This window comes from Hemicordylus capensis, chromosome 6 (assembly GCF_027244095.1).
Source record: "Hemicordylus capensis ecotype Gifberg chromosome 6, rHemCap1.1.pri, whole genome shotgun sequence".
Lineage (NCBI taxonomy): Eukaryota > Metazoa > Chordata > Lepidosauria > Squamata > Cordylidae > Hemicordylus > Hemicordylus capensis.
The window spans coordinates 168,165,524-168,189,975 of NC_069662.1; the positions used below are offsets into that span (position 1 = coordinate 168,165,524).

Below are 24,452 nucleotides of genomic sequence, written 5' to 3' on the forward strand. Positions count from 1 at the left end.
CTTCTTTTCCTAATTTGCATCATTTCCACCAGTTTGGTACTGGGTGTCACTGGCAAATGTATTGCCCGTTTCCTCAGACACCCTTCCTTAACAATTCCCCAAAAGAACATGCTAGATCTGAAATCATATATACACTTTAAAACATGGTTTTTATCACTTAAGAATCTTCCCCTCCTCCACTTTAGAATATCAGAAGAGGTCAGGCGCATAGGAAGCTGCCATATACTGAGTCAGACCCTTGGTCCATCTAGCTCATTACTGTCTTCACAGACTGGCAGCGGCTTCTCCAAGGTTGCAGGCAGGAATCTCTCTCAGCCCTCTCTTGGAGATGCTGCCAGAGCGGGAACTTGAAACCTTCTGCTCTTCCCGGAGCGGCTTCATCCCCTGAGGGGAATATCTTGCAGTGCTCAGACTTCTAGTCTCCCTTTTTATGCAACCAGGGCAGACCCTGCTTAGCTAAGGGGACAAATCAAGCTTGCTACCACAAGACCAGCTCCTACCCAAAATGGTAGTCCAAGAGGAGTCCATGTTGTCCTGTATTCTGCTTCCCACAGTGGTTAGCAAATGACTCCAGAAGGCCCAGAACCTGGCAAATTCATGTGGGGAAAGACACCCCTTTAATCTCACCTCTGTCTCTGTATGGAAGTGTGGTTAGACAACAGGGCAGTTCTCACGACCCTAAGGAGGAGCGCCCCGCCAACGGAGGAGAGCCCTGTGCACTTCTGGTCCACAGTCCTGTGTTTTCAAAGAACAAGGGGAGTGATTGTGTGGGAGCCGGGTGCTGGGGAGGACAGGCCCGGCCAACCATCATTCTGTCCCCAGCATTTTAGCTCTTTATCTAAGGAAAAAGATGACTAAGGGGAGACATGACTGAGGTCCATAAAATTATGCATGGTGTAGAGAGAGTGGACAGAGTGGACATTTATCTCCCTCTCTCACAAGACTAGAACTCAGGGGTCATCCCATGAAACTGATGGCTAGGAAGTTTAGGACCAACAAAAGGAAGCACTTTTCTCACACAACGCATAATTAATCTATGAGCACATGTGATGTTCAACACTCATACAATGAGCGTACAGGTACAGATCTGTACACAGGTGCAGTCATTCACATGTTACTTTCAGTGCAGGTAGGCAGTACACTTTGTATGTGTGCCATGTATTTGAAGGGCCTATATTCAGATGATATCCAGAAAAAAAAGGTTTTTCCCATGATACTCTATGGATGCGAAAGCTGGACTTTGAAGAAGCAAGACAGAAAAAGCATGGACACTTTTCAACTTTGGTGCTGGAGAAGACTTTTGAGGATACCATGGTCAGCCAGGAAAACAAACAAATGGATCATAGAACAAATCAAACCAGAATTTTCACTCGAGGCACAAATGACCAGGCTCAAACTATCATACTTCGGACACATTCTGCGAAGACCCAGCTCCCTTGAGAAGTCCATAATGCTGGGGAAAGTTGAAGGAAAGAGAAGAAGAGGATGACCAACAGCAAGGTGGATGGACTCGATTACGACAGCAATGAATGCACCACTGAGAGGCCTTAAAGGCCAAGTTGAAGACAGGTCATCCTGGAGAGAATCTATCTACGGGGTCACTAAGAGTTGACACCAACTTGACGGCATTTAATCAATCAATCAATCAATCAACATCCAGATTCACTTTTAAAATGAATACAGGTAAAGTCATTCACACAAACAAATGTGCAAGTGTACAGACATCTGTATGCTCATACAGCATAATGTCTGAATTGGGCTATAGTTTCACTAGAGTCTTGGCAGGGGTGGGTAGTGAAGGAAATGGAAGGCAGGCAGTGCAGCAAGCAGGATACACGCACTATCTGAATGTCAGCAGCCATTCCTGATGCGAGGACACCCACATCTTGTCACAAGGCAGTACAGGCCGTTATCCAGGGTAGGCAAGTGAAGGTATGTCCTGCAGTATTAGCTAGAGGGAGTGTAGCAACTTTTGAAGCCGGAAAAATCACAAGTAGTAGTGAACAATCGTGATGCATCTTAATTAAAGACTCCCAAATGATCACTGCAACAGCAGAAAAACTGTGTGTAGTTTTGGGCTTTGTGGGGTGAGTTGGGGATGGGCCTTAGCTCAGTGGTAGAGCGTCTGCTCTGCGGGCAGAAGGTCCCAGGTTCAATCCTTGGCAGGATCTCCAGATAGGGCTGGGGGAGACTCCTGCCTTGGAGAGCCACTGCCAGTCAGTGTAGACAAGACTGAGCTCAATGGACCAATGGCTTGACTTAGTATAGGGCAACTTCCTACGTTCCTAGGAATTATGGCTGATACATGTGACTGCTAATGTTGTGGCAGTTGGAGTTGGGGTTGCTCTGAATTTTCCTTCTGAGGAATAAGCAATGCAAGGGATCTTTGCACTGGACTGCAGTTAGCTTTCAGCACAAACTATGCAGAACCTCCCTGGGCAGCCTGATCAGAGACCACATTCACACATAGCGGAGCTGTGGGTCCAGTGCACCCATGGTCCTGCTCCCCACTCTCCAGCCTGCATTCAGACAAAACGGAGAGCGTCCTCTCTGCAGTCAATGAGACTGCAGAGAGGAGGGGGAACTGGCTGTGTGGGCTTCCTTCTTGCTTGAAGGACAGCCCGCACAGCCAATCATGCAGGAAGAGAGGGAGGAGCTTCCTTCCTCAACTCTAGTCCAGGGGAATGCAGCCTCCAGTGTCGCATGCAGACGGCATGGTGGAACCCCAGTTTTGAGCAGCGAAATTCGCTACAAACTAAGAGTTCGAATTGGAGTCTCCGGAGCAAAACCTCGGGTTGTGGAAGGAATGGGATCGAAGTTCATGCACTCTCAAACATAATGGTAGGGAAACCCCTAGCCCCTGCAACTCTGGTTCCCCATTACATGCAAATGCGGACAGAGAGTTTGATCAATGGGCTTGATCTGAGAGTTTGGAAAGCTTTCTTAATGCTTGACTTAAACCTCCAATCCCTCTGAAAACCATCCTTGTCTGGTTTCCACTGGACAGAGTGAAGGGATATTTACTCAGAGATCCTTTCTTACACTTATAGGCAAATGGTCCAAACATTTTAGGAACATGGTGTGTCAGAATCAGAGAGCAGGGGCCAAAGTGCTCCCAAAGCAAGAGTGACAGAGGTAATTGACTCACTCCTCAGACTGCAAGGAGCCATTCAGGAATTGCAAGCTGAACTGACTGGGATGAAGATTCTTCTTTGACTGTGAAACTGATGTTCACTCAGAGCACAACTGTGAAAAAAATGCATCCACTGAGCTGTTCCCTGGGATACATTTCTGGGACAAAATTCTTTGCTAACCAGATTTATTTATTTATTCATTCATTCATTCATTCATTCATTTATTACATTTGTACACCACCCCAAACTTTCATCCCTGGGCAGTTTACAATAGTATAAAACAAGTTAAAATATATACAAAAACTTAAAACAATTTAGAAATTTAAAAATCAGCCATGAATTAAAACCTTAAAATTTTAAAGAACAGAAAAAGCTTGGGTGAAGAGGTGGTTTTCAAATACTTTCTAAAAACTGTCAGAGATGGGGAGGATCGTATCTCAGTAGGGAGCGCATTCCACCGTCTTGGGGCAGCAACCGAGAAAGCCCGTCCCCATGTGGCCACCAGCCAAGCTGGCAGCAACTGAAGATGGACCTCTCCGGACAACCTCAATGGGGTCTTTAGTAGATATTCCAGCAAAAGACAGAGAGGAATGCTCCAGGGGAGAAAGGATAAAATCTTCCCAAGCTCAAAGGATCACAATATAGAGACTGGAGTAGAAGTTACAGGAAGAAGAAAGGAGGAACTGTCCAACAATAATTTTTTGCTCAAAAAAGTCCCAACATGTTTTGAGGTGGAAACCTCATCAGGGGAAACCGTGCACATATAAAGACAGTACATTTCTTTCCAACAATAAACTATTATTCCACCCTTCCTTCTTCACATTCATTTTGGTGTGATGCTATCCCTGTTGTCTGTTTCCTTGGAGCAAAAATGTATTTATTTACTTAGTGTATTTATTTATTTTAGTGTATTGCATCTCTAGGCAGTTTACAATAAATACAACATAATAAATACAGCATAATAAAACAATTAAACATAAAAGACAATTTTAAAGTCACAATTAAAATCTAATTAAAAGCTTGAGGGATGTGCTTTAAGCAACTTCTTTAAAACTGCTAGAGATGGGAATGCTCTTACTTCAACAGGGAAGTTACAAAATAGGTTAATCCAGGATGAGTCCCATCAGCAAGACATGATGTGGGGGAAGGGAGCAAGGGGCCCAGGGGGATCCCATCTTTTCTTCTTGGGTTCCTGGACCTACTTTAACTTTGTTACACCCCAACACCCTGGATCTCCATGCCAGGACAGGACCCAGGAAAAAGACCCCCTTGCTAAGTGAGAGGTTTCCTCCCCTCTGTGCTTTGCCCTGTGGGCAGTTGTGCAAGCCAGGGAAAGCATTTCAGCAGTTCCTCTTCCCACATCCAACTGATCTTCCAACTTTGCAGGTTGGCCAACAACGGGCGATTCCTACAGAGGAAAAAGAAAGCCACGTACGCACAGTGAAGGAGATGTTAGAGGCCCCTGAAGAGATGGGAGATAAAAGCATCAGCCTGCACACTCACCATGTGAAAAATCAAGATGGTAGGGCTGGTGGGCATGAAGGCAGCCATAGCAGGCCTCAGGCTCCCCAAAGGAGACACATGCCTCTGCTGTTGACACTTGCAAGGAAGTCTAGACACTTTGAACTTCAGAAGAGGAAACTTCTCTAACATGAGGAGTTTGGTGAACAGAAAACTGAAAAGGAAAACCAGGAGAGTCATTTCACTCCAGAATGCATGGAGTTCATTTTTTAAAACCACAATAGAAGCCCAGAAGTAAAGTAACTTTACTTGTTAGCCATGGTGGCATAATCCCAGACTTCTTGGTACCTTCCCTCCTTTTTGGTATATATTCTACCAAAAAGGAGGGAAGGTACCAAGAAGTCCGGGATAATGCCACCATGGCTAACAAGTAAAGTTAAGGAAGCTATAAAGGGGAAGAAGAATTCATCCAGAAAATGGAAGTCCAGGGCACTTTCCAGATTGCCTGCTACAGCCGCGGTAAAAATGCTTCGGCTTGGCAGGATCGTATTCACAACGGTCCCCAGAATCAAAAAATCCCATAACGGGAAAATACAGCAACCTTTTTGCAAAGCAATTACAATGTTATAGCACTATAGCACAGCAATTAAATCCAAAACAAGGCATCAGAAATGTGGATGGCACCCTGCTGAAGTGCAGGGACTGTGGTGTCACAAAATAGGAAGTACAGAAGCACACTTAGCAGATATGCCATGACTCCGTTGTAGGGTCTAATCTGGAAAGCGCCCTGCCCAAATGAAGAGAACAGAAAGGAACACAAACCTGGCAGAAGAAATGCAAGGAGACAATATGGGAGGAGAAAAGAGAGTTTGAGGAACATTTATCTAAAAGCATCGGGGGGGGATAACAAAGATTTCTTTAAATACATCAGAAGCAGGAAACCTGCCAGGGAGGTGGTTGATCCATTAGATGATGAGGGAGTGAACGGGATTATTAAGGAGGATATGGAGATTGCGGAGAAACTAAATGAGTTATTTGCATCTGTCTTCATGGCAGAGGATACTGAGCATATACCTGTACCTGAACCGAGAGGGACAGAGGCTAAAGAACTGAGTCAGACAGAGGTGACAAGAGATGATGTTCTAAACTATTTGGAAAAAATAGAAATTAACAAGTTCCCAGGGCCAGATGGCATCCACCCAAAAGTCCTTAAAGAAATCAAATGTTAAATTGTTGACCTTGCAAAAATATGTAACGTAGCCCTACAATTAGGCTCTGTACCAGAGGACTGGAAAGTAGTCAATGGAACACCGATATTTAAAAAGGGATCCAGGGCTAGGTGGCCAGATTTGGCTTTTAAAAAGCCAAATTCTGGCTTATGGCCCATTTGACCCACGAGTATACCCCTTAGGTTCTGGCAACTCTGATCCAGGGTGATCCAGGAAATTACAGCCAGTTAGGTTAATGTCTGTGTTGGGCATATTGATGGAAAGCATTAAAGATAACATTGTTAAGCATTTGGAAGAACAGGCTGTATAGAAAGAGAACCAGCATGGCTTCTGCAAAGGCAAATCTTGCCTCACGAAAAATTTGGAGTTCTATGAGAGTGTCAGCAGGCATGTGGATAAAGGTGATCCAGTTGACATAGTATACTTGGACTTTCAAAAAGCTTTTGACAAAGTTCCTCATCAAAGACTCTTGAGAAAACTTAGCAGTCAAGGGATAAGGGAACAGGTTGATGTGTGGATTGGTAACTGGTTGAAGGACAGGAAACAGAAGGTGGGAATAAACTGCCAGTTCTCTAAATGAGGGAAGTAAGAAGTGGGTCCCCCAGGCATCGGTACTGGGACCAGTGCTCTTTAACTTATACATAAATGATCTAGAAGTTGGGGTAAGTACCGAGGTGGCCAAATTTGCAGATGACTCCAAATTATTTAGGGTAGTAAAATCCAAAACAGATTGTGTGGAGTTCAAAAAGGATCTCTCCAAACAGGAGCAGTGGGCAACAAAATGGCAGATGCGTTTCAATGTTAGCAAGTGTAAAGTGATGCATATTTGGGAGCGGGGGGAACCCCACTTCACATATATGCTGATGGGGTCTGAGCCATCAGTGACTGACCAGGAGAGAGACCTTGAGGTCATGGTGGACAGCTTGTTGGGGTCGTGGTGGACAGATCTTGGGGTCGTGGTGGACAGCTTAGATGCAATGTGCAGCATCTGTGAAAAAGGCCAGTTCAATGCTAGGAATCATTAGGAAGGGGATGGAAAATAAAACTGCTAATATCATAATGCCCTTATACAAATCTATGGTGCAGCCACATTTGGAGTACTACATACAGTTCTGATCACCATACCTCAAAAGGACATTACAGAACTGGGGAAGGTGCAGAAGAGGGCAACCAGGATGATCAGGGAACACCTAGAACACCTTCCTTACGAGGTAAGGCTACAACAACTGTTAACTCCTTTCGAGGTAAGCCTTACAACAATTATGCATGGTGTGCAGAGAGTGGAGAGAGAGGCATAACACTAGAACCAGGGGTCATCCCATGAAACTGATTGCCAAGAACTTCAGGACTGACAAAAGGAAGTACTTTTTCACACAATGCATAATCAGCCTATGGAATTCTCTGCCACAAGATGTGGTGACAGATTGCCAACAGCCTGGATGGTTTTTAAAGGAGCTTAGATAAATTCATAGAGGACAAGTGTATCAATGGCTACTAGTCTGAGGGCTATAAGCCACCTCCAGCCTAAGAGGCAAGATGCGGCTAAATGCCAGTTGCCTCTGGGTTTCCTCTTGGGCTTCTCACCTCTTGCCTGTGGGCTTCCCAGAGGCATCTGGTGGGCCACTGGGTGGAACAGGATGCTGGACTAGATAAGTTTCCTTGGGCCTGATCCAGCAGGGCTGTTCTTATGTTCCCAGTTTGCTTTTCACAATTTTCAAGGTACAAAAGATGGGTTGTAGCCAGGCCCTAGGAAGTGTTGAGACCACCCACCCCCTAATCACAGCTCCGAGCACGTGGTCTGCTGCACAGGACCAATTCCAGAGGCTTCTGAGGCCCTCAAGACCAGCAAAGCTACTGTCCAACTGTACTACTTTTCTTCACATGCTAAATGGGCAAAGTGGCACCTTTTAAAGTGTTCCCTAATTTTGCCTTTTTAGTATCGGCCTATCTATCTTTCTGTCTATCCACCACCTCAAACTTCTACAAATTAAAACAGAAATTGAAATCTTAAAACAATTTAGATCCACAAGTCTGGTTAAAAGGCTTGGATGAAATAATGAGTCTTTAAATACTTTTAAAACATCTTCAGAGATGGGGAGGCTCTTATTTCAGCAGGAAGCGCATGCCAGAGTCTCGGGGCGGCAACAGAGAAGGCCCATCCTTGAGACAAGCTGGTGGCAACTTCAGGCAGACCTCTCCGGATTATCTCAATGGGCTATGGGGCTCATACTGAAGGAGATGTTTCTCTTAAATCATACTGCCTAATATTGAAATATGCACAAATATTCATGTCCACAAGAAGAGTTTGAGGAGATTTGGGAGTGGGCTGATTCATGGTCATTTCACAGGGGAACTCACAAAACGACCTCAAAATGTTTGAGGTGTCAAGGGAGTGTGGGGAGTGAGTGTGCAGAGAGGGCTTGACTTTCAACGTAGCGTCACAACATTGCACCTTGACCAGCGGCAGCAGCAGCAGAAGCAGCAGTGCTTAAATGCTTCCACTCTTTGTGGTGACCAGCTCTTGCGGCTGCCATTTTGTTTCTTTGAAAACACACCAATAATGGACTTGACAAGGTCACATAATTCAAGACATTTAAAAGTTGTTAGAGCTAAAGATTCAGGAAGCTGGTTCCTAGCAAGGGTTCTTAAGAGAGCTCTTGTTCTGTACAGACTAGAACAAACAGCACTGTACTTTCCACCGGGTCTTCTGTGTGTGTGTGAAGTCTGCTTCCTCTTGTTATTGTTCCAATCCAGTTCCTGATTTAAACAATAAGAAAAGACCCTGTTTCTCTCCCAACCCCCAACTCCTTTTCACTAGCAATGATCTTCCCATTTTTAATTGGCTTGGATGGCCTCTAAGCAGAAAGGAATGTGCTTGTTTTGTGGGGGAATCCCCTGATTGGTAGCCAATCAACATTGATCTCCTCCACCATCAGCACATAAAAAGGAATTCCCTGGACACCAAAGGCCAAATCAGCAGCTGCCAAAGATGGAGAGAAGCTTCTGGAAAGTCCTGATGATGGTTGGGGCTGCTGCTGCAGCAATCACATTGGCTCCTCGGCAAAAGCCGTTGACTTACAAAGAGGCTGTCATGCTCGCCGTTGACCTCTACAATGAAAGGGCAGCTGAAAACTTCACCTTCAGGCTGATCAACGCTATACCACAGCCTGAATGGGTAAGTACTGTTCTTCGTGCCATTATAACCAGAATTAGTGATACATCTCCAAGTTCCATAAGCAAGTATAGGTCCTTGTCCCCAAGGAACTTACAGTCTGAAGCCAGAACCCAAAGAAACCATGAAACAAGTTCCATGATCCCAAGGCTGAGGTGGGTTAAGATTTGGTTTTCGTGGACAACAGCCACTCACCCTACATAGCAGTCTGCTTGTTTAAAGAACTCCCCTCTGGTATTGCCTTCAAAGAGATCTCTGAAGCCCGAAGGACCAGAAACTTTTAAAAGAAAAGAATGGAGTGTGAGATTCACAGGATTCTGAATTTTGCACCTCTTACCAATTTCTGTGCTCGCAAAGGCTGCTTGCCAAATGACAGAATTCACAGTCAGTTCTGAGGGAAGTTTCCCAAGTGGTTTGCAACTGGGCATGGAAAATCAGCAGCTCAAAAGAGGGGAGAGTCAAGGTTCTGTTGTGTTTGGGCCAACCTTTCGTTTGGCCTTAAGCAGCACTTTGGAACCTGGCCTAAATTTCAAAGAAGTGGGGAGAACTCAGAGGAAGTGGAGGGAAGATTCCGGCCAGAACAACTGACCAGCAGAGAGAGGGAAGGAATATGGGAAGTTAGGTAGAGCAAACCCAGGAAGCAGCTGGCCAAGTGCAACTCCATAGGCTTGAGCCTTCCTGGGTGAGTCCAGGTGGGGACTCCCCTGAAGATTTGCTGGGGGGGCGGGGGACTTTCTAAAGGCTACCTTGTAGCATGGCAAGAGGCTTATTTCCCCCTTCCATTCTCTATTCAAAAGGCATGTTTGAGCTCCTCTAATCCAGAGAAGGAAAACTCATCCAAGCAGAGCGAGAGCAGCTTGGCTCAAGGAAGGTACAGAGACAATAAGGTTGTTTCTCGTGACCAGAGATTCCTGGGGAGGATAGGGCTGGCCCAGGAATCTCTGGTCATCTGGGGCATTGGGACTCCTCCCAGCCCCAAAGCTCTGAGCCTGGGTGGGTAGCCCAGATCCACTACCCAGACTAAAAGTGAGGTGGGAGGGAAATTGAGCCTGACCTGCCTCTTCCTCACCCACTGCTGCTTTTAAACTGCTCCTGGTATTTTTTCACACAGGGCTTTTGAAGACCTTTAGCTCTCATCTGCTCCGGAATGGAGAGGGGGCATTCACATATCGGCCAGATTTATCCCGAAGTCCCTGCAAATTATCGGGGAGCAGTTCACACACAATTCGGGTCTTTCACTGCACATTAGAGTGTTGCCCAATTTATATCCAGGGTAAAAAAATCTACTATTTGTGTCAGTTTTTTGGGACAACTTCCAGTTCGTAGTAAAACCTCCCCGTAAACTTGCAGTAAAACCTGCTGTGTGTGAAAGTACCAGGATGGGCAGCAGCCATGTTTATCATAAAGTTCTGAGGCTTGTGAGGCCAGAGAGAAGAGCAGTCTTGCTGTACTGAGGACTGTCTCCCCACTGCTTGTGCAATGCATTATGGGATACTGGAGGACCCAGTCTGGTCCCATCCTCCCCAAACTTAGCTTTGGGGATTGCTCACCCTGTTCATGTGGGCACATGAGTGGCAAAGCCATGAGCAGAATCTGGCTGCCTGGGAGCAGGAAGATAGGATACTACCTTCCGTCCAGCTCCCCTGCCATTTGGTTGCGTGGACAAGTTCAATGGCTTGTTCACACAACTAGGAGCAGAGTAGAAGAAGTGTCCAGCCTGGATGTGCTCCCAGTTTCCGGTTGTGTGTGTGAAAACATTAAAGAAGTAGGTGGGGAGTATGTTCATGTGTGAGGTGGCAGCTGGGTGGGACGAGTGTCCAGCTTCCGTGTGTGCAGCCTCGATGGGATGGAGTGTGCAGACTCCGCCCTCAGCTTTTTACCAAGGTCAGTGGAAAAGATGTCCTAGCCAGCTGCCGCCTCAGTCGCACATGGGAATTCTCCTTACTTCCGACTGTCATGTTGGCAAGCACATGGCTGGAAATCAGGAGTGTTCCTGACTCTCCCGGGCATTTCTCCTATCCTGCCGGTGGTCACGCGAACAAGCCACAGAGTGTGAGGAAGACAAGAAGCTTGTTTGCCATAGGGGAGCTTTAGATTAATAGTCTCTGGTCTGGTTGTTCATTTTATATATTTCAGGATGCAAATTCTAAAAGCACCCAAGAGCTGAACTTCACCATTAAAGAGACAGGGTGTCCAGCCCAGGAGGAATGCCCTGAAGAAGAAAGCAGCTTCAGATGTGATGGGGTAAGGGACCAGATCAGGGAGTTGGGTCATGTCCATACCTTCCTGTGGAGAAGCTGGCCCTGTGCTTGTTCTATATTTTAATCTTGTTGTTTTGCTTGGCCAAATCACAGCAGTATTTTGCATCAGCAGGCTTGAGAAAGCTTTCAGCCAGTTAGACTTGCCTATCTTTGATCCTGCCTGGCATATATGAGCATTTTATTCAGCCCATTCACACCTGCTGTGAAACCAGACTTCTTCTGTAGACACTTCCTATAAGCCTGGGGTAGGTAACCTTGACTCGCCAGGGAGTTAGTCATACATGGCTTTATGCCCTGGTGTATCCAAAGTGCGAATCTGCTTCAGAGCAGATTCAAGGCAGTTAAATTTGGGGGATTAGATGGACCGTCCACAGAGCCATCAGCTCCTCCCCGCATTCCCTGCTATCTCTCTCCTGTGCGCGTTCCCACTACTTGCTCTGGATTTTTTATCCAACCAATCACATCCCAGGAGGAGGAGGTGGGAAACCATTTCCTTATTTTTTGTTAGTTTGACAGCCATATTTCAGCAAAATTGACAAGGTTCGGAAAAGCAGAACCAGCCCACATTTCTCATTCCCAATTGTGCGTGCTTTGACTCAGGAATCTCCCCACCTCTCCTTCTGGACTGCAAAAGGAGTTGCGGAAGTACGGTTAGGCTCTTGGCTCTTTTATATTTCTTTTGAACTTCCTTCTTTCTGCAACTGGCACACTATTCTCCAGCAGGTGGTGCTCCTCTACTCCTTTTCTTTGGCAACTGTCATAGTGTGCTGCATTACGAATTATCGTAATGCAGCACATCCCCGAATTATCGGCACTGGCCCCTCCGCACATTACAGATAAACTTTGGGGCATAACAGAAGCCTTAGGGCTTTTTTTCAAAAGCCTCTGGAAACAGAGGAATTTTTTAAGCCAGGCATAATTCAGGCCAAGCCAGAATGCACAGCCATGATTTGGGGGGGAAATAGAGTCCTGTCTGTACTGGTCCCTGGCAGCCCGCAGGGACTTCAGGGTAAATGCAGATAATATGTGGACTGGCACACTCCATTCTGGAGGAGATTCAAACTAAAAGCCATGTCTATAAAGCCTCCAGGAAGTTTTTCACATGAGGCTTTTGAAGCCCTTTAACTCACATCTCCTCCAGAATGGCGGGGGTGCGTTCACATATCGGCCAGGCAGTTCACATACAATTCAGGGTTTTCACTGCACATTAGAGTGTTGCCCGATTTATATCCGGGTTTTTAAAAAATCCACTATTTGAGTCGTTTTGGGGGGACAACTTCGAGTTCACTGTAAATCCTCCCCGTAAACTCGCAGTAAAACCTGCTATGTGTAAAAGCCCCAGCTGTTGCTGAACTACAATGCCCATCATCCCCAGAAACAGTTTATTGTGGCTGGGGATGATGGGAGTTGTAGTTCAACAACAGCTGGAGAGCCAGGGTTGCCTACCCCTCCTATACTTGTTTGTCTCATCTCTACCACCAACTGGCCCTGTCTGGGTGGGAGGAATTTGCTGGCTCTACTAAAGTTGTCCTGAGAGCCATTGAATTCCATGGCCCTGGAGAGAGAAGTAGAGGATAGAGGGGGTCGAATCTGAGACCTTCCACATGCAAAGCAGAGGCTCTGCCAATGAGCTATGCCCCCACTCCGAGTACACACATGCATACCCCCAGCCACTATGACACTGATTCTGGCTTCCCTTTCTTCCCTTGCAGCTGGTTAAAGCGTGCTCTGGGTACTACTTCCTTGAGGAGTTCCCACCTGTGACTATTGTCAGCTGTGATGAAGTAGAAGATGAGGTAAGAAGGTTTCCCAGGCTGCATGCTGAGGATCCCTTCATATGGATGAGTTTCCTCCTTAATCCCTGTTAACCAGGAGCCAGAGTGGTCATAGGTGGATTACCGCAGAGGCAATAGAGGCAATTGCCTACGGTGGCAAATCTGGGAGGAGCAGCACAAATCTTGGGGTGGGGAACGTTTTTATCTTTAAAAACAAAGACACTTTTTAAAAACTTTTAAAACTGCCGCTGCTGCATGGCAGCAGTGAGAGGTTGTCTTCTTTTGCTGCCCCCACCGCCACAGCAAGGAGGGTATTGGGGGTGGCGGGGAGGAAGGAATTCCCCCCATTTTTCTTTAAACGCTGCCACAGCGGCGGGATGGATGGGGCCTGGGGGCGGGCAGTGCAAGCGGGACGGGGGACGAATGGGAGCCCCCCTGGTCCTTTTACATTAAAACGCTGCACAATGGTGGAATCAGGTGGCAGGCAGCAGCAAGGGCTGTATGTTGTGGGGAGGAAGTCCCCCGTTTACCTTAAAGCAGCATCTGTCTGCTGAGTACCAGGACGTGTGGTCAAACAATGAGGGAGAGCTCCTTACAGCTCCCCTCCTTCCTCCCAAATGAATGCACACCCCCAACGCAACTACGCTGTGTTGGGGGGGCCGGGGGGGCCCAACCAGTTGATTTTAATGGGGGTTAAAAGAGCGGGGGCTGGGGCGGCCGCCCTGCTTGCCCTGCCCTAAGGACAGCCCTGGAGAGGGAGATAGAAGCAGAAAGCCTGGGGGGCGGTGAGGTGGCCTACAGCCCACTTGCTGAGGATCAAGGCCTTAGAGATTGTTGGGGTTTGTGCTCATTTAGCAAAGCACCAAGGAAGCGACCACTCCAGTTACAGAGTGCAGAGTTTAGTTGTTGCAGCTATTTAAGTAACATGCATGGAGATCGCTGTAGAGTCTAAACTAAATTGATTTATTGATGAAGTACATTTGAGATAGGAGAGGCCTAGTCCTGTCCAACAGCTACATAATGAATAGGTAGGGAGAGAGAGAGATGTTTCCCACCTTCTCTCTAGGAGGAGAGGAAGAGGACTGACTCACTACAGGAAGTACCTGAGGAGTCAAAGCACGGGTCATAGAGTAGAGGCAAGCAGGGACAGGTAAAGGAGACCCTCACTAGCTACCTCTACTCCCAATGCCCCTAGTGGTCATTAGGATAGTTGGTGCAAAAAGTCGATGCACTGGAACTCCATCTCCAACAAGAGGAGGTGCTTCTCTCTTTTCTCGCCTCAGCCCAAACGTGTAAAGCGGTCCAAGTTCAAGAAGTTCCTGAAGAAGGCAAAGGACCGCCTTCGCCGCATCTTCAAACGTAAGAAGAAGGAAGAACCGACTACTAGCAGTCGATAGGGAGGGAGGCTAATACGTTGGATGGACTCTGAGAATTGCCTCCTGGAGGTGGGCAGCAACTCTGTCTCCCCCTGGACTCCTGGTTCATCAGCTCTTGCCAGGCCTCCTGAACCATCTGCTGCTTCCTAGTGCAAGGACAAGGCCTTGGAGTGCAATCAGGAATATTAATGGAAGAGATATTATGTCCAGAGAGGCAAGCGCAGTCTGCATTCAGTGCTCTTGCTGCTGGCTGTTTGTTAGCCCCGCCTCTACTCTAGGTCTGGAATACAAGTAACTAAAGCTCCATTCAAAAGCTGGCCTGGATTAAGGAATGAGTTAACCAAACACACCACACCCAGCTAGTCTGCTCTGCTCCTTCCAGCTGATCGCTTGCAGTCCTCACACACAGACAGACACACACACACACACAAGCCCCCTGACTCTTCTTCACTTCCTTTTTATTTCCTGGCGAACTAACTGGACTTCGAGGCTGTACAAGCAGACCCTTGTCAACTCTGAGCACTGGACATCGGATACAAATAAGCAACTATGGTTAGAATAAACTCTTGCCGGTGCCTTAATTACTTGCCGGGTTTATTTATTTTATTTATTTTATTAAAAGATTTTTAATATACCACCCAATCCACAGACTCAGGGCAGTGTACAAAGCAAGAAAAGCATCTGAGGGTTTAAAAAAAAATTAAAGGGCAAACGCCTGGTGGAAAAGAAATGCCGTCAATAAGGTTTTAATGGCTGAAAGGGACGAGGCAGACCAAATCTGGGGCGGGAGGGGAGGGGAGGAGATAATTCCGAAGTGATAGGGCAGCAACAGAGAAAGCCCTTCCATGGGCCCTAGTACCATGGACCTCCCTAAGACCAGGGACCCAACGAAGGGCAACCTGAGAAGATCTCACCGGACGGGACAGGACTGGCCAGGAGAGGCGGTCCGGAGAGTTGATCCAGAGCGTGCCTTTGAATGACTCCAGGGTTTCCGAGCAGACTATCCTGCCAATGCCCATAAGTCAGGGGATGGTCCTCAACTTTGGGTCTGCAGGTGTTGTTGGACCACAACTTCCATCATCCCAAAGACCATTGTGGCTCGGGATGATGGGAGTTGTAGTCCAACAACATCTGCGGACTCAAAAGCTTGGGAACCCCCTGAGCGAGAAACTCTGGGTCTATCTGCCTCTGTCCATTCAAAAGCTGCTTATCACTCAGGGCCAGATTAGACATGACGTTACACCTGCCATTGATAAGTGGTCTTAACCAGGAAATAATCCTTTTTATGCCAGAAGATCAGCAGTAGCAGGGGCAGTTCAGCCCAGGAGGACTGTTATGCGTGGTGAGGTGGGGGAGTATTTTAACACTTTCTGCTGTGCCTTTTTGCACTGAAAATCAAAAGGTGGCTATTTGTCCCCAAAGCAGTTATTTGCAGAAGTGCATGTGAAACGTGGCCGTATTTTGCAGAGCTGAGCAATGATATATTGATATCCAAAGTTACTGCCTCTGCTTTAGTCCATTATAGGAATGGTTTTTTTCTGAGCCATTTCTCTAAAAATAAGAGATTCTTCTCTTTGTTTCTACATAATAATGCACAGGACTACATACTAAGCCTGTATCATGCCATTTTCGTTTGTTTACTACAGTACTAGGGTTTCAGTTTTCAACTTTCATTCTAATTTTGTCTCTATTTTCCCAACTGGACAAACTCAGATGTACTTGGATACCTTCAGGTGCAACAATTTGTAGTGCCATCTCTCTATACACTGGAAATCTTAGTATCCTTGTTTGAATAAAGCTGAGGCATTTATACTTCTAAGTTTCATAAATACAATAAGCAATTTAGTTTAAGTGGCATGCAAGTTAAAAGTGATACATTTCATGCTCTTAAAGCAGTAAAGTAAGTTTAGGCTGGCTTTTTAAAAAACAAAAACGCTCAGTTAATTAAAAAAAAAAATACAAGCATGAAAACAAAAAGGTATGAAAGTTCAGGTTTGATAAGCAAGTATTGCATATATTTCAACTGTTTCCCAGGAGAGAAAAAAGGATGGTTTCAACGTTTAATCCCAGGAAGGCTTTAATGTCAATGGAAATTTTGCATTTCTACCCGACCTCCGGAAAGTTCTTGAGAATGTCCCACCACTCAGGAAGTGGGGACAGTATTGTACAACTGCTGGGTCTCCAAATGGGAAAACAGAAGTCCTAAGTAACCAAAGGATTGGTGGACTTGCTCAAGGCCCGGGACATCTGTCCATGAGCAGCAAATCTGACATTGTACAACCACCTCTTGGAAAGAGTGTTGCAAGGACACTCACTCACAAATACCATTGCAGAAATTCACAAAGAGGAAGGGGGACTTCTTCCCAACTGCCACAACAAGGGAACGAGAGCCGTTCTTTCCAGAGAAGCTTCTCTTTTCAGGAGAGGCGTTAAATATCTTGTCATCCTTCTGTGGTAACAGAACAATGAAATATATCAGGGGTAGGGGTGTGCAAAACAGTTCACTCGTAGACCAGACCTCCGCAAACTGAGCTGGTTCAAGCAGTTCGGCCGTGAACCGCATTGAACCGGTTCAAGCTGGTTTGTCGAACCAACCGGTCCAGTTCTGACCAAGCCATGCTAAACAGTCCATGCACACCCCTAATCAGAGGTGCCCAAGATTGGGTCCCTTGATGTTATTAGACTACAACTCCCAACAATGCTCATCACCTCTTGGCCTTTGGCCATTGTGGCTGGGGGTGGTGGGTGCTGAAGCCCTACGACATCTAAGGACCCAACAAGCTTGGGAACCCCGAAAGGATATAATGGCTCAGACCTGAACTTCCATAGATACATTGGCCCTGCCATGAAGCAGCAGATTTGGGGACATTTGCTACTTCCTCATTGTACATGAAGAAGTAGTATCTATATATAGAGAGAAAACCAAATGAAAATTCTTAATATATTGGGCGGGGGGTATTTAAAGGGTAGGAATGATTTAGCAGAAAACCAAGGGGAGGGGAGAGATCTGCCAGAAAGTAGAAGGTGTGATTTCATTAGAAAGGAAGAGGGAGGGGCACCATTTGGTGCTCAGCTTCAAACAGCAAAATGATGTGGGCCAGCACTAGGTTGTCTGTCTTGTTAAAAAGCAGCCTAATGAACTTTCCCAGACAGCAGGCTTGATCGTGGGTTTACTACGAGGCTTTCCTGCAAACTCATCCCCCCAAAATGATGCAAAAAGTACATTTTTTTTACCCTGGATATAAATCAGGCTATACTCTTAACGCGCAGTGAAAAACCCGAATCATGTGAGAAGTGCTCCCCAATAACTCGCAGGAACTTCGGGGTAAATCTGCCCGATATGTGAACGCGCACCCTCCATTCCGGCAGAGATGCGATCTAAAAGCCCTGTGTGGAAAACACCAATGTGGCTAACAATAAATCACATTAAAATACAAATACAAAGCAATGAGAGCAATTGAAACCATAAAAGCACAACAAGTAGAAAAGCAGTAGACAAGTCGAAGAGCAGTATGAGAGCATTATGAGGAAGGGAGACATTTTTCCTATCAACCTTTGTCACTCGCCAGTGATTGCAGACCTTGATCTTGTCCCACCTTCTAGGAGAAGCCGCACGTGATCCGAGCATTGAGCTCTGGCATCCTGGCAAAAAGAAGATATACAGGGGTGCAGAGAAAGGGGAAACTTGAAAAGCCACTCCTCACATAAATGTGTTTAGGTGGGGAGTGGGGGGAGAAAAAAACTTTGCGGGGCAATATGGGTTATTAGGTTTGGTGAGTGAGTTCAGTAAAATGGGGGGACTCCCCAAATGGGGAGGAGAGCTGGTCTTGCAGTAGTGAGCATGAATTGTCGCCTTTGCAAAGCAGGATCTGACCTGGTTTTCATTTGGATGGGCAACTACATTTGAGCACTATAAGACCTTATTATTAAGGGATGGAGCCAGAGACATTCTTACCCCTGGACTTCAGGGCCGAAGTCCAGGGTCTCCACACCACCTGGGGGCCCCTAAATCCGCTTTAGTCTGTCCTGGGTGGCGTGGCCACCATGCTGCATTGCCGCCCCGTGCTTTGTTGGGCAGCTGAGTGTGATTGTGACCTGCACCGGGTGATTTAGAGACAGAGGGGGGAGGGGGGAAAGATATATGTGGGATGGGAATATGTCGAGTTGTGTGTTGAAATGTTTCTGCTGATGCATGATTTGCATAAATATACCTGTTTTATATTCTTACATTCTTGTGAGTTGAGTTGCTGTTTGTGCCCTCAAGAACCCACGTGTTAAAAATACTGCATGTGTCATGGTGTGTCTGTGTGTGTAGGGGGGTGATGCTTAACTTGCAGTGTGGGTGGGTGGGGGTCCAAAGGCCTTTAGATCCAGCCTCCAAAATTACCTAGATGCCCCTCTGGATGGGACCATAGCTCAGTGGGAAAGCATCTGCTTGCATGTAGAAGGTCCCACATTCACTTCCTGGCATCATCTCCAGGTAGGGCTGGGAGAGATTTCTCCCTGAAACCTTGGAGAAGCCGCTGCCAGTCTGTGTAGACAGTCCTGAGCTAGATGGACCAATGGTCTGACTCAGTGTAAGGCAGCTTCCTATGTTCTTAGATGCTTTTGAGGAGACTTGCAACCTGAAGATATATATTGGAAATGCTCTTAACGTGCACTGCTTGCTTGCAATTTAATCTTAAATATATCCAAGATCAGGCTCTGAAACTTTCCACGAGTTTCACACATACATACTCCCCCACTGGGGGAGGGGGGAGCCTTCTGAAATGGCACTTCTGTTATTTTCCAATCAAGCTTGGATATTGGCCAACACTATTCTGCAGGCAAAAGGACCGACCACAGATGTGAGGAAGAACCCCTCTCTTGGCCACTGTGAGCCCACAGCCCTGTGGGGACATCGCCACTGAAGAAGCAGCCTGTCTTATATAAAGAGCAAATCCCTCCTAGGCCAAGACACTCCACTCCCAGTGTGTCATACAATGGGGAGCTACTGGGCAGTTCTCCTTCTGGTCGGCTTGGCCACAGCCATCCCCTTGGCACCACCAAAGACCTTGGGGGAAGCTCTTACTCAGCTTGTGGAGATCTACAACCAAGGGCCAAATGTCCAAAATGCTTTCCGTCTCCTACAGGCAGCGCCTCAGTCAGGACTGGTAAGTAAGGATCACCACGATTCAAGTCTGCTGAGTATAGATTGATGGGCTGAGTCAGAGCCAGAACTGACATGAATCTTGCCCTCTCTGTGTCTTCAGCATCTTCCTCTGCAAATGTGGATGAATATTCTCTGAATACCTGGCTGAATATTTGGCTGAATATTCTCTGATGGCTTTATCCAAGACACGTGCCAGTTTTTCTAACTAGATCAAAGAGATTGTGCTCTAATTGGTTGTGGTATCTCTTGTAAATTTTAACTTGTTTGTAATGGCATGGGCTTTCAAACTTGGCTCCCCAGATGTTGGCCTACTACAACTGGGGACCCCAGGCTGAGAACTCCTGGCCTATGGCTAAAACAAGAAACTGAACAGAAACTGCTGGTTACACGGCCTGAGGGCAATAAAGGCACAGGCACAAACAGGCATGCTCAGGGTGTTGTGATGTGTGCGCCACACTCTGAGGGGCTCATCTGTGCTAGATTAGCAAACTGTGACAAAGGAGGAGAGAGTTTTACAAAGAGTCACAAATCTTGTGGACTGGCCCTGCAGTCTGGGGCAATGTAATGCATGCCAGCTGTTGCTCTCACACCTGTATCCGATTTCCCACTTAGAATTCAAGCTCCAGTATTCCTCAGCAGCTGAACTTCACCATCCAGGAGACTGTGTGCCCAGCCTCGGAAGGAATGGTCTCCGAGCAATGTGAATTCAAGCCTGATGGGGTAAGCAACCTCTGAGGGAAATGAATGCCATCTGACCAAGTACTTTCCACTGCTGGTTACTGAGGCAAAGGGTGCTGGAATTCAAGACCCCTTGAAAACCACACTCTCTCCTTTACAGGCCCTTCCTCCAGTTCTAGGTGTCTGGGGAAGGCAGGCTGATTCCAGTCACTTGGTGCCAAGCGAACAGCACTCTGCACATAGTCAAGGGAGCTCTCTTCTTTGCTATGTTTTGACATATTCCAAAGTTGAGCCCTGTTTAAAAACAGGTTCTGGGGTTTGAGGTTGCATAACAGATGTTGAGGCTCAGGATTACACTCCGCCTGTATCCTGCTAACATTTTCAAACATGACTGAGATGTTGACATTTTTCTGTTTTTAAGGATGAAACCACAGACACAGTGCCTCTCAACAGCTGCAAGACTGGGGTTGCCAACTTTTTACTCACCACCACTCCTGTGTCTTTAATAACACCTTCATTGGTAGACCTCCATTTTAGAATCTAGGAACTGGGTCTTCCAAAGATTGAAAGGGCTGTCCCAGAATGCATTGTGCTGGCTGGAGAATGGAGATCCACATTACAGCATCTGCCACCATCTGATTGGCCACAGGGTGGCAGGAGGTGGGCCCAGCCCTATTAAAACCATTTAAAGGAAAGGATCATAGAGTATGCTGTGTGGAGCAGCACATACACATATTGCAGTCCTTGTAGCTGCTGCTCTCTATTACAAACATGGAGGCCAGCTGCCAGGAACTGCTGCAAAGAGAAATACCCACACCCAATCAAAAACATCGAGGTAAAGGAGTTCTCTTTCTCTCCTACCTTGGTAAAGAACAAGGTAGAGAAGCTTGACTACTCACATCTGAGTGAGCTTTGGAGGGATTTTCATGAGTTCTCACAAGCCTCTTAAAGAAATAACAATGTAAATACTAGAAGTGCTAAAAAGAAGAAAAGAAATTGCTGGTTCTTGAACTGGAGAAGTGAATGAAATTCTTACCAGTTGCCAACTCTGGGATGTTTTTAGTGGTACAAAATTAGTGATACAAATATCTTGGGTTATGAGCCCCAGGGTTGCTCAAGAAGTTGTTGGACTACAACTATCATCATCCCCAGCTACAATGGCCAAATCTGAGAACCCCTGATTAACCTATATTACATGTGTGCATTCCATTTTGTTTGGATCTGTCTTTCTCCTTGCCACAGTGGATTGCTTGCTTGTGGGAGGAAAACCAGAGCTCTAACATTTTATCTTCCCTTTGCAGCTGATGAAAGATTGTTCTGGATACTCCTCCACTGAGCAGGCAAATTCCCTTGTTGTTATCACATGTGATGCTGCAGTTCAAAAGGTAGGTGTTTTGGGTTTTTTGCTCAGTCGATGCAGAGAGCTGGGCACAATTTCCCATCTATGGCATTGAGGGTTTCCTCACTCTCTCCTCCTTCAGTTGATTTTGCCAATAAAAGGGCCAGAGCTACAATAGGGTGGATGGGTTCAAAGAACCCAAGCTGCCCTGTGTCAAGGAGCTGCCGAGCTCCCCGCTCCGGCTGGCCAGTGCTCCTGCTGCTGCCACCGCCGGCCACCTCATTCAGCCACTTGCCAATGGAAGGAAGGTGTGCATGTGGCCCCATCAAGCTTGCCCTCCCAAGGAAAGGGAGAGAGGTCTAGGAGCTGGGTGGCCTATGAAAGGAGGGCTCACTCACACACCTGATGGGCCGATGGAACGAGGGCAGGGCTGGGAGCCAGGCAGCAGGAGGCAGATGCAGCTGGCAGCAGCGGCAGTGGTGATGTGGAGGTGGCAGCCAGGTGGGCAGGTGGCCAGCTGGATGGGGGAGGTAGGTCGAGGGGGGGAGTGAGTGGAGTTGTGCATGCCTATGAGCATGTGCATCCCCCTGGGGGGACTGACGCTGCAAGAGGGGAAGCTGCCTGTGTTCACTATGCGGACATGGGCCCACTCTCCCGTCACTACGCCCCGGGTCAGTACCTGGTTAGAAAGCATCTTGATGTTGCTAGGCAATGCCAGGATGTGCTCCCGAACCACTTCGTGGGCACTGGAGGAACACACCCCATGGTTGCCTACTCACAATGTGTGCAAATCCAGCACTTTACTCAGATAATTCCCAGAGACGCACAAAGAGTAACTGTCAGTTTTGGGACTCTTTTGAAATAGCAACTTCAGCTCGATAAACAGTGATGTGGAATGTTTCAAGAGGCCATTGATTGGCACAGGAGAAGAAGTCTATGAGTCTACCCCAAAGAGAAAGAGTAACAAAGGGAAAGAGTAAACGTAAACCATCCAAACAGTTATCCTAAGGCGTTGTTGTTGGACTACAGCACCCTTTGGCCATTGTGGCTGTGGATGGTGGGAGTTGTAGTCCAAGAACATCTGGAGGACCAAGTTTGAGAACCTCTAAGTTTTTTGGTTATAGGCTTCCATTTATTGCCACCTAGTAGCTCAGAGGTGGAAACAGGGATTTGAAAAAGCATTATTAATAAAACATGCTCCTTGGGACAAAACTAGACGTTACATTTTCTGTCCACTTCAGCTTAATTAACTCTTGATCATATATTTATCCTCCATCCTCCCTCGAGGAGTGTCCTTCCCCTTGCTTCTGCAGTCCCAGGGTACCTGGAGCAGAATTCTTTTCAGACAGGAAGGGTGGAAGAAAGCTCCCTGCAGCAATCACTTCTCTAGCTGATGGCTGACCAAACCAGTCTTCTCATTGCTTCTTCCTGTGAGAAAGGAGGTGCAACCTCCCAATGGCCCTTGTTCCTCTAGGCAGAAGCCAGAGTATCCTTCCTCTATATCCGTAGTCCCAAGGCAATAGGGAGGTGCACAAAACCAGTTTGCCCAGTTCATTTCAAATCCAAACTGGATTCAAACCGGACCAGGCATGTTTGGTTTTGGCACTGCCTAAACAGGGGCCCAGTTTGGTTTAAATTAGTGGTTCGGGCCCAGTTCAAGGGCAGTTTTATTTTCTATTTTCAGTTGTTCTTTTTAATATTTTCAGGTTTTTTTAAAATGGTCTACCACCCATTAAGAGCAGTGGTGGCCTTCAGGGGGTGCTGCAGCGGCTGTGGAGAGGGTCTCCGGTGTCTCTCCTTTCCCCCACCAGCCTCACCCAGGGTCGTTTTGGCCCTCTGTGAGCTTGCGGTGGCCATTTTCAAGGCTGCAACGCATGCATGCAGGCCATTTGTGTGGGCAAGTGACCATGTGTGGTGGCCTCAAAGAGGGCTGAAGCTGTGCTCACAGAGGGCTGAAACAGCTCCGAAATGGGCCAGCCCAGCCCGTGGGTGACCTTGGGGAGGCCAGCAGGTGGAGGGGGAAATGCCGGAGACTCGCCCGCGGCTGCCCCAGCACCCTCTGAAGGCCACGGCTGCCCTCGCCGGGCAATAAGTCGTTTTTTAAAAATTGAAAATAGAACACACCCCTGCTCTCGAACTGGGCCCAAACCGGGCCCAAACCAGGCCGAGAGGTTCAGTCTGACCTTGGACCTAACCGGGTTCGGTTCGAGTTCAAACTACTCAAACTGAGCCGGTTTGAGTGCAAACCTGTTCTAATTAGAACCAGTTTGCACATCCCTACAAGGCAACTGGGCTTCCTCCTTGGAGGGAGGCACCGAAACTCAATGGTAGAGCACATTTTCTGCATCTATGAGGAGTTTCCATGCTCAGTCACAGCACTGACCACCTGAAAGGATCTCAGCTGACAGGGCCTGAAGCGTTGGAGTTAGACTAGCTAGGTGCTGGACCAAGAGTCTGATGCAGGGTAAGGCAGTTTTTTAGGGACACTTGCACTTGCAAAGACATAACCAACCAACCCTTCCACAACGGCCCTGTTGTGTCCGAATGAGAGCTGACATCCATCCTGTGTCTATTTCTTCCCCCCAGCCAGTCCAGACCACCAGATTCCGAGGGCTTCGAGGGCTCCTGAGAGGGCTTGCAAAAGGGATTTCAAGAGCATTTCAATAGGATTTCAATCCTCCAATCAATAACTGCAAACAGAGACCAGGAGTCAAGACGAAAGGGATGACCCTGAAGAGCTGAGTCGATGATAGAGAAAGCCAGCTTTTGGAAACCCCTGCTTCATAGATCTTGCTTTTGCCTATGCAATCACTCCACCTCCTAAATTCAATTGCATTTGCAATAGAATTTTTTTTTAAAGCTGTTCTGAAATCTA

The 24,452-nt window shown here is 47.0% G+C and overlaps 1 protein-coding gene across 1 annotated transcript; it reads left to right on the forward strand.

Annotated features, from left to right (window-relative positions):
• The first annotated feature begins 8,813 nt into the window (after window positions 1–8,813).
• LOC128331377 (cathelicidin-related peptide Oh-Cath-like) lies at window positions 8,814–24,452 on the forward strand. The gene is made up of 6 exons (XM_053264720.1): window positions 8,814–8,999; window positions 11,133–11,240; window positions 12,970–13,053; window positions 20,173–20,280; window positions 21,540–21,623; window positions 24,164–24,452. Exons 1-6 carry the CDS (start codon window positions 8,814–8,816, stop codon window positions 24,242–24,244), a joined length of 651 nt encoding a protein of 216 aa, XP_053120695.1. The 3' UTR covers window positions 24,245–24,452.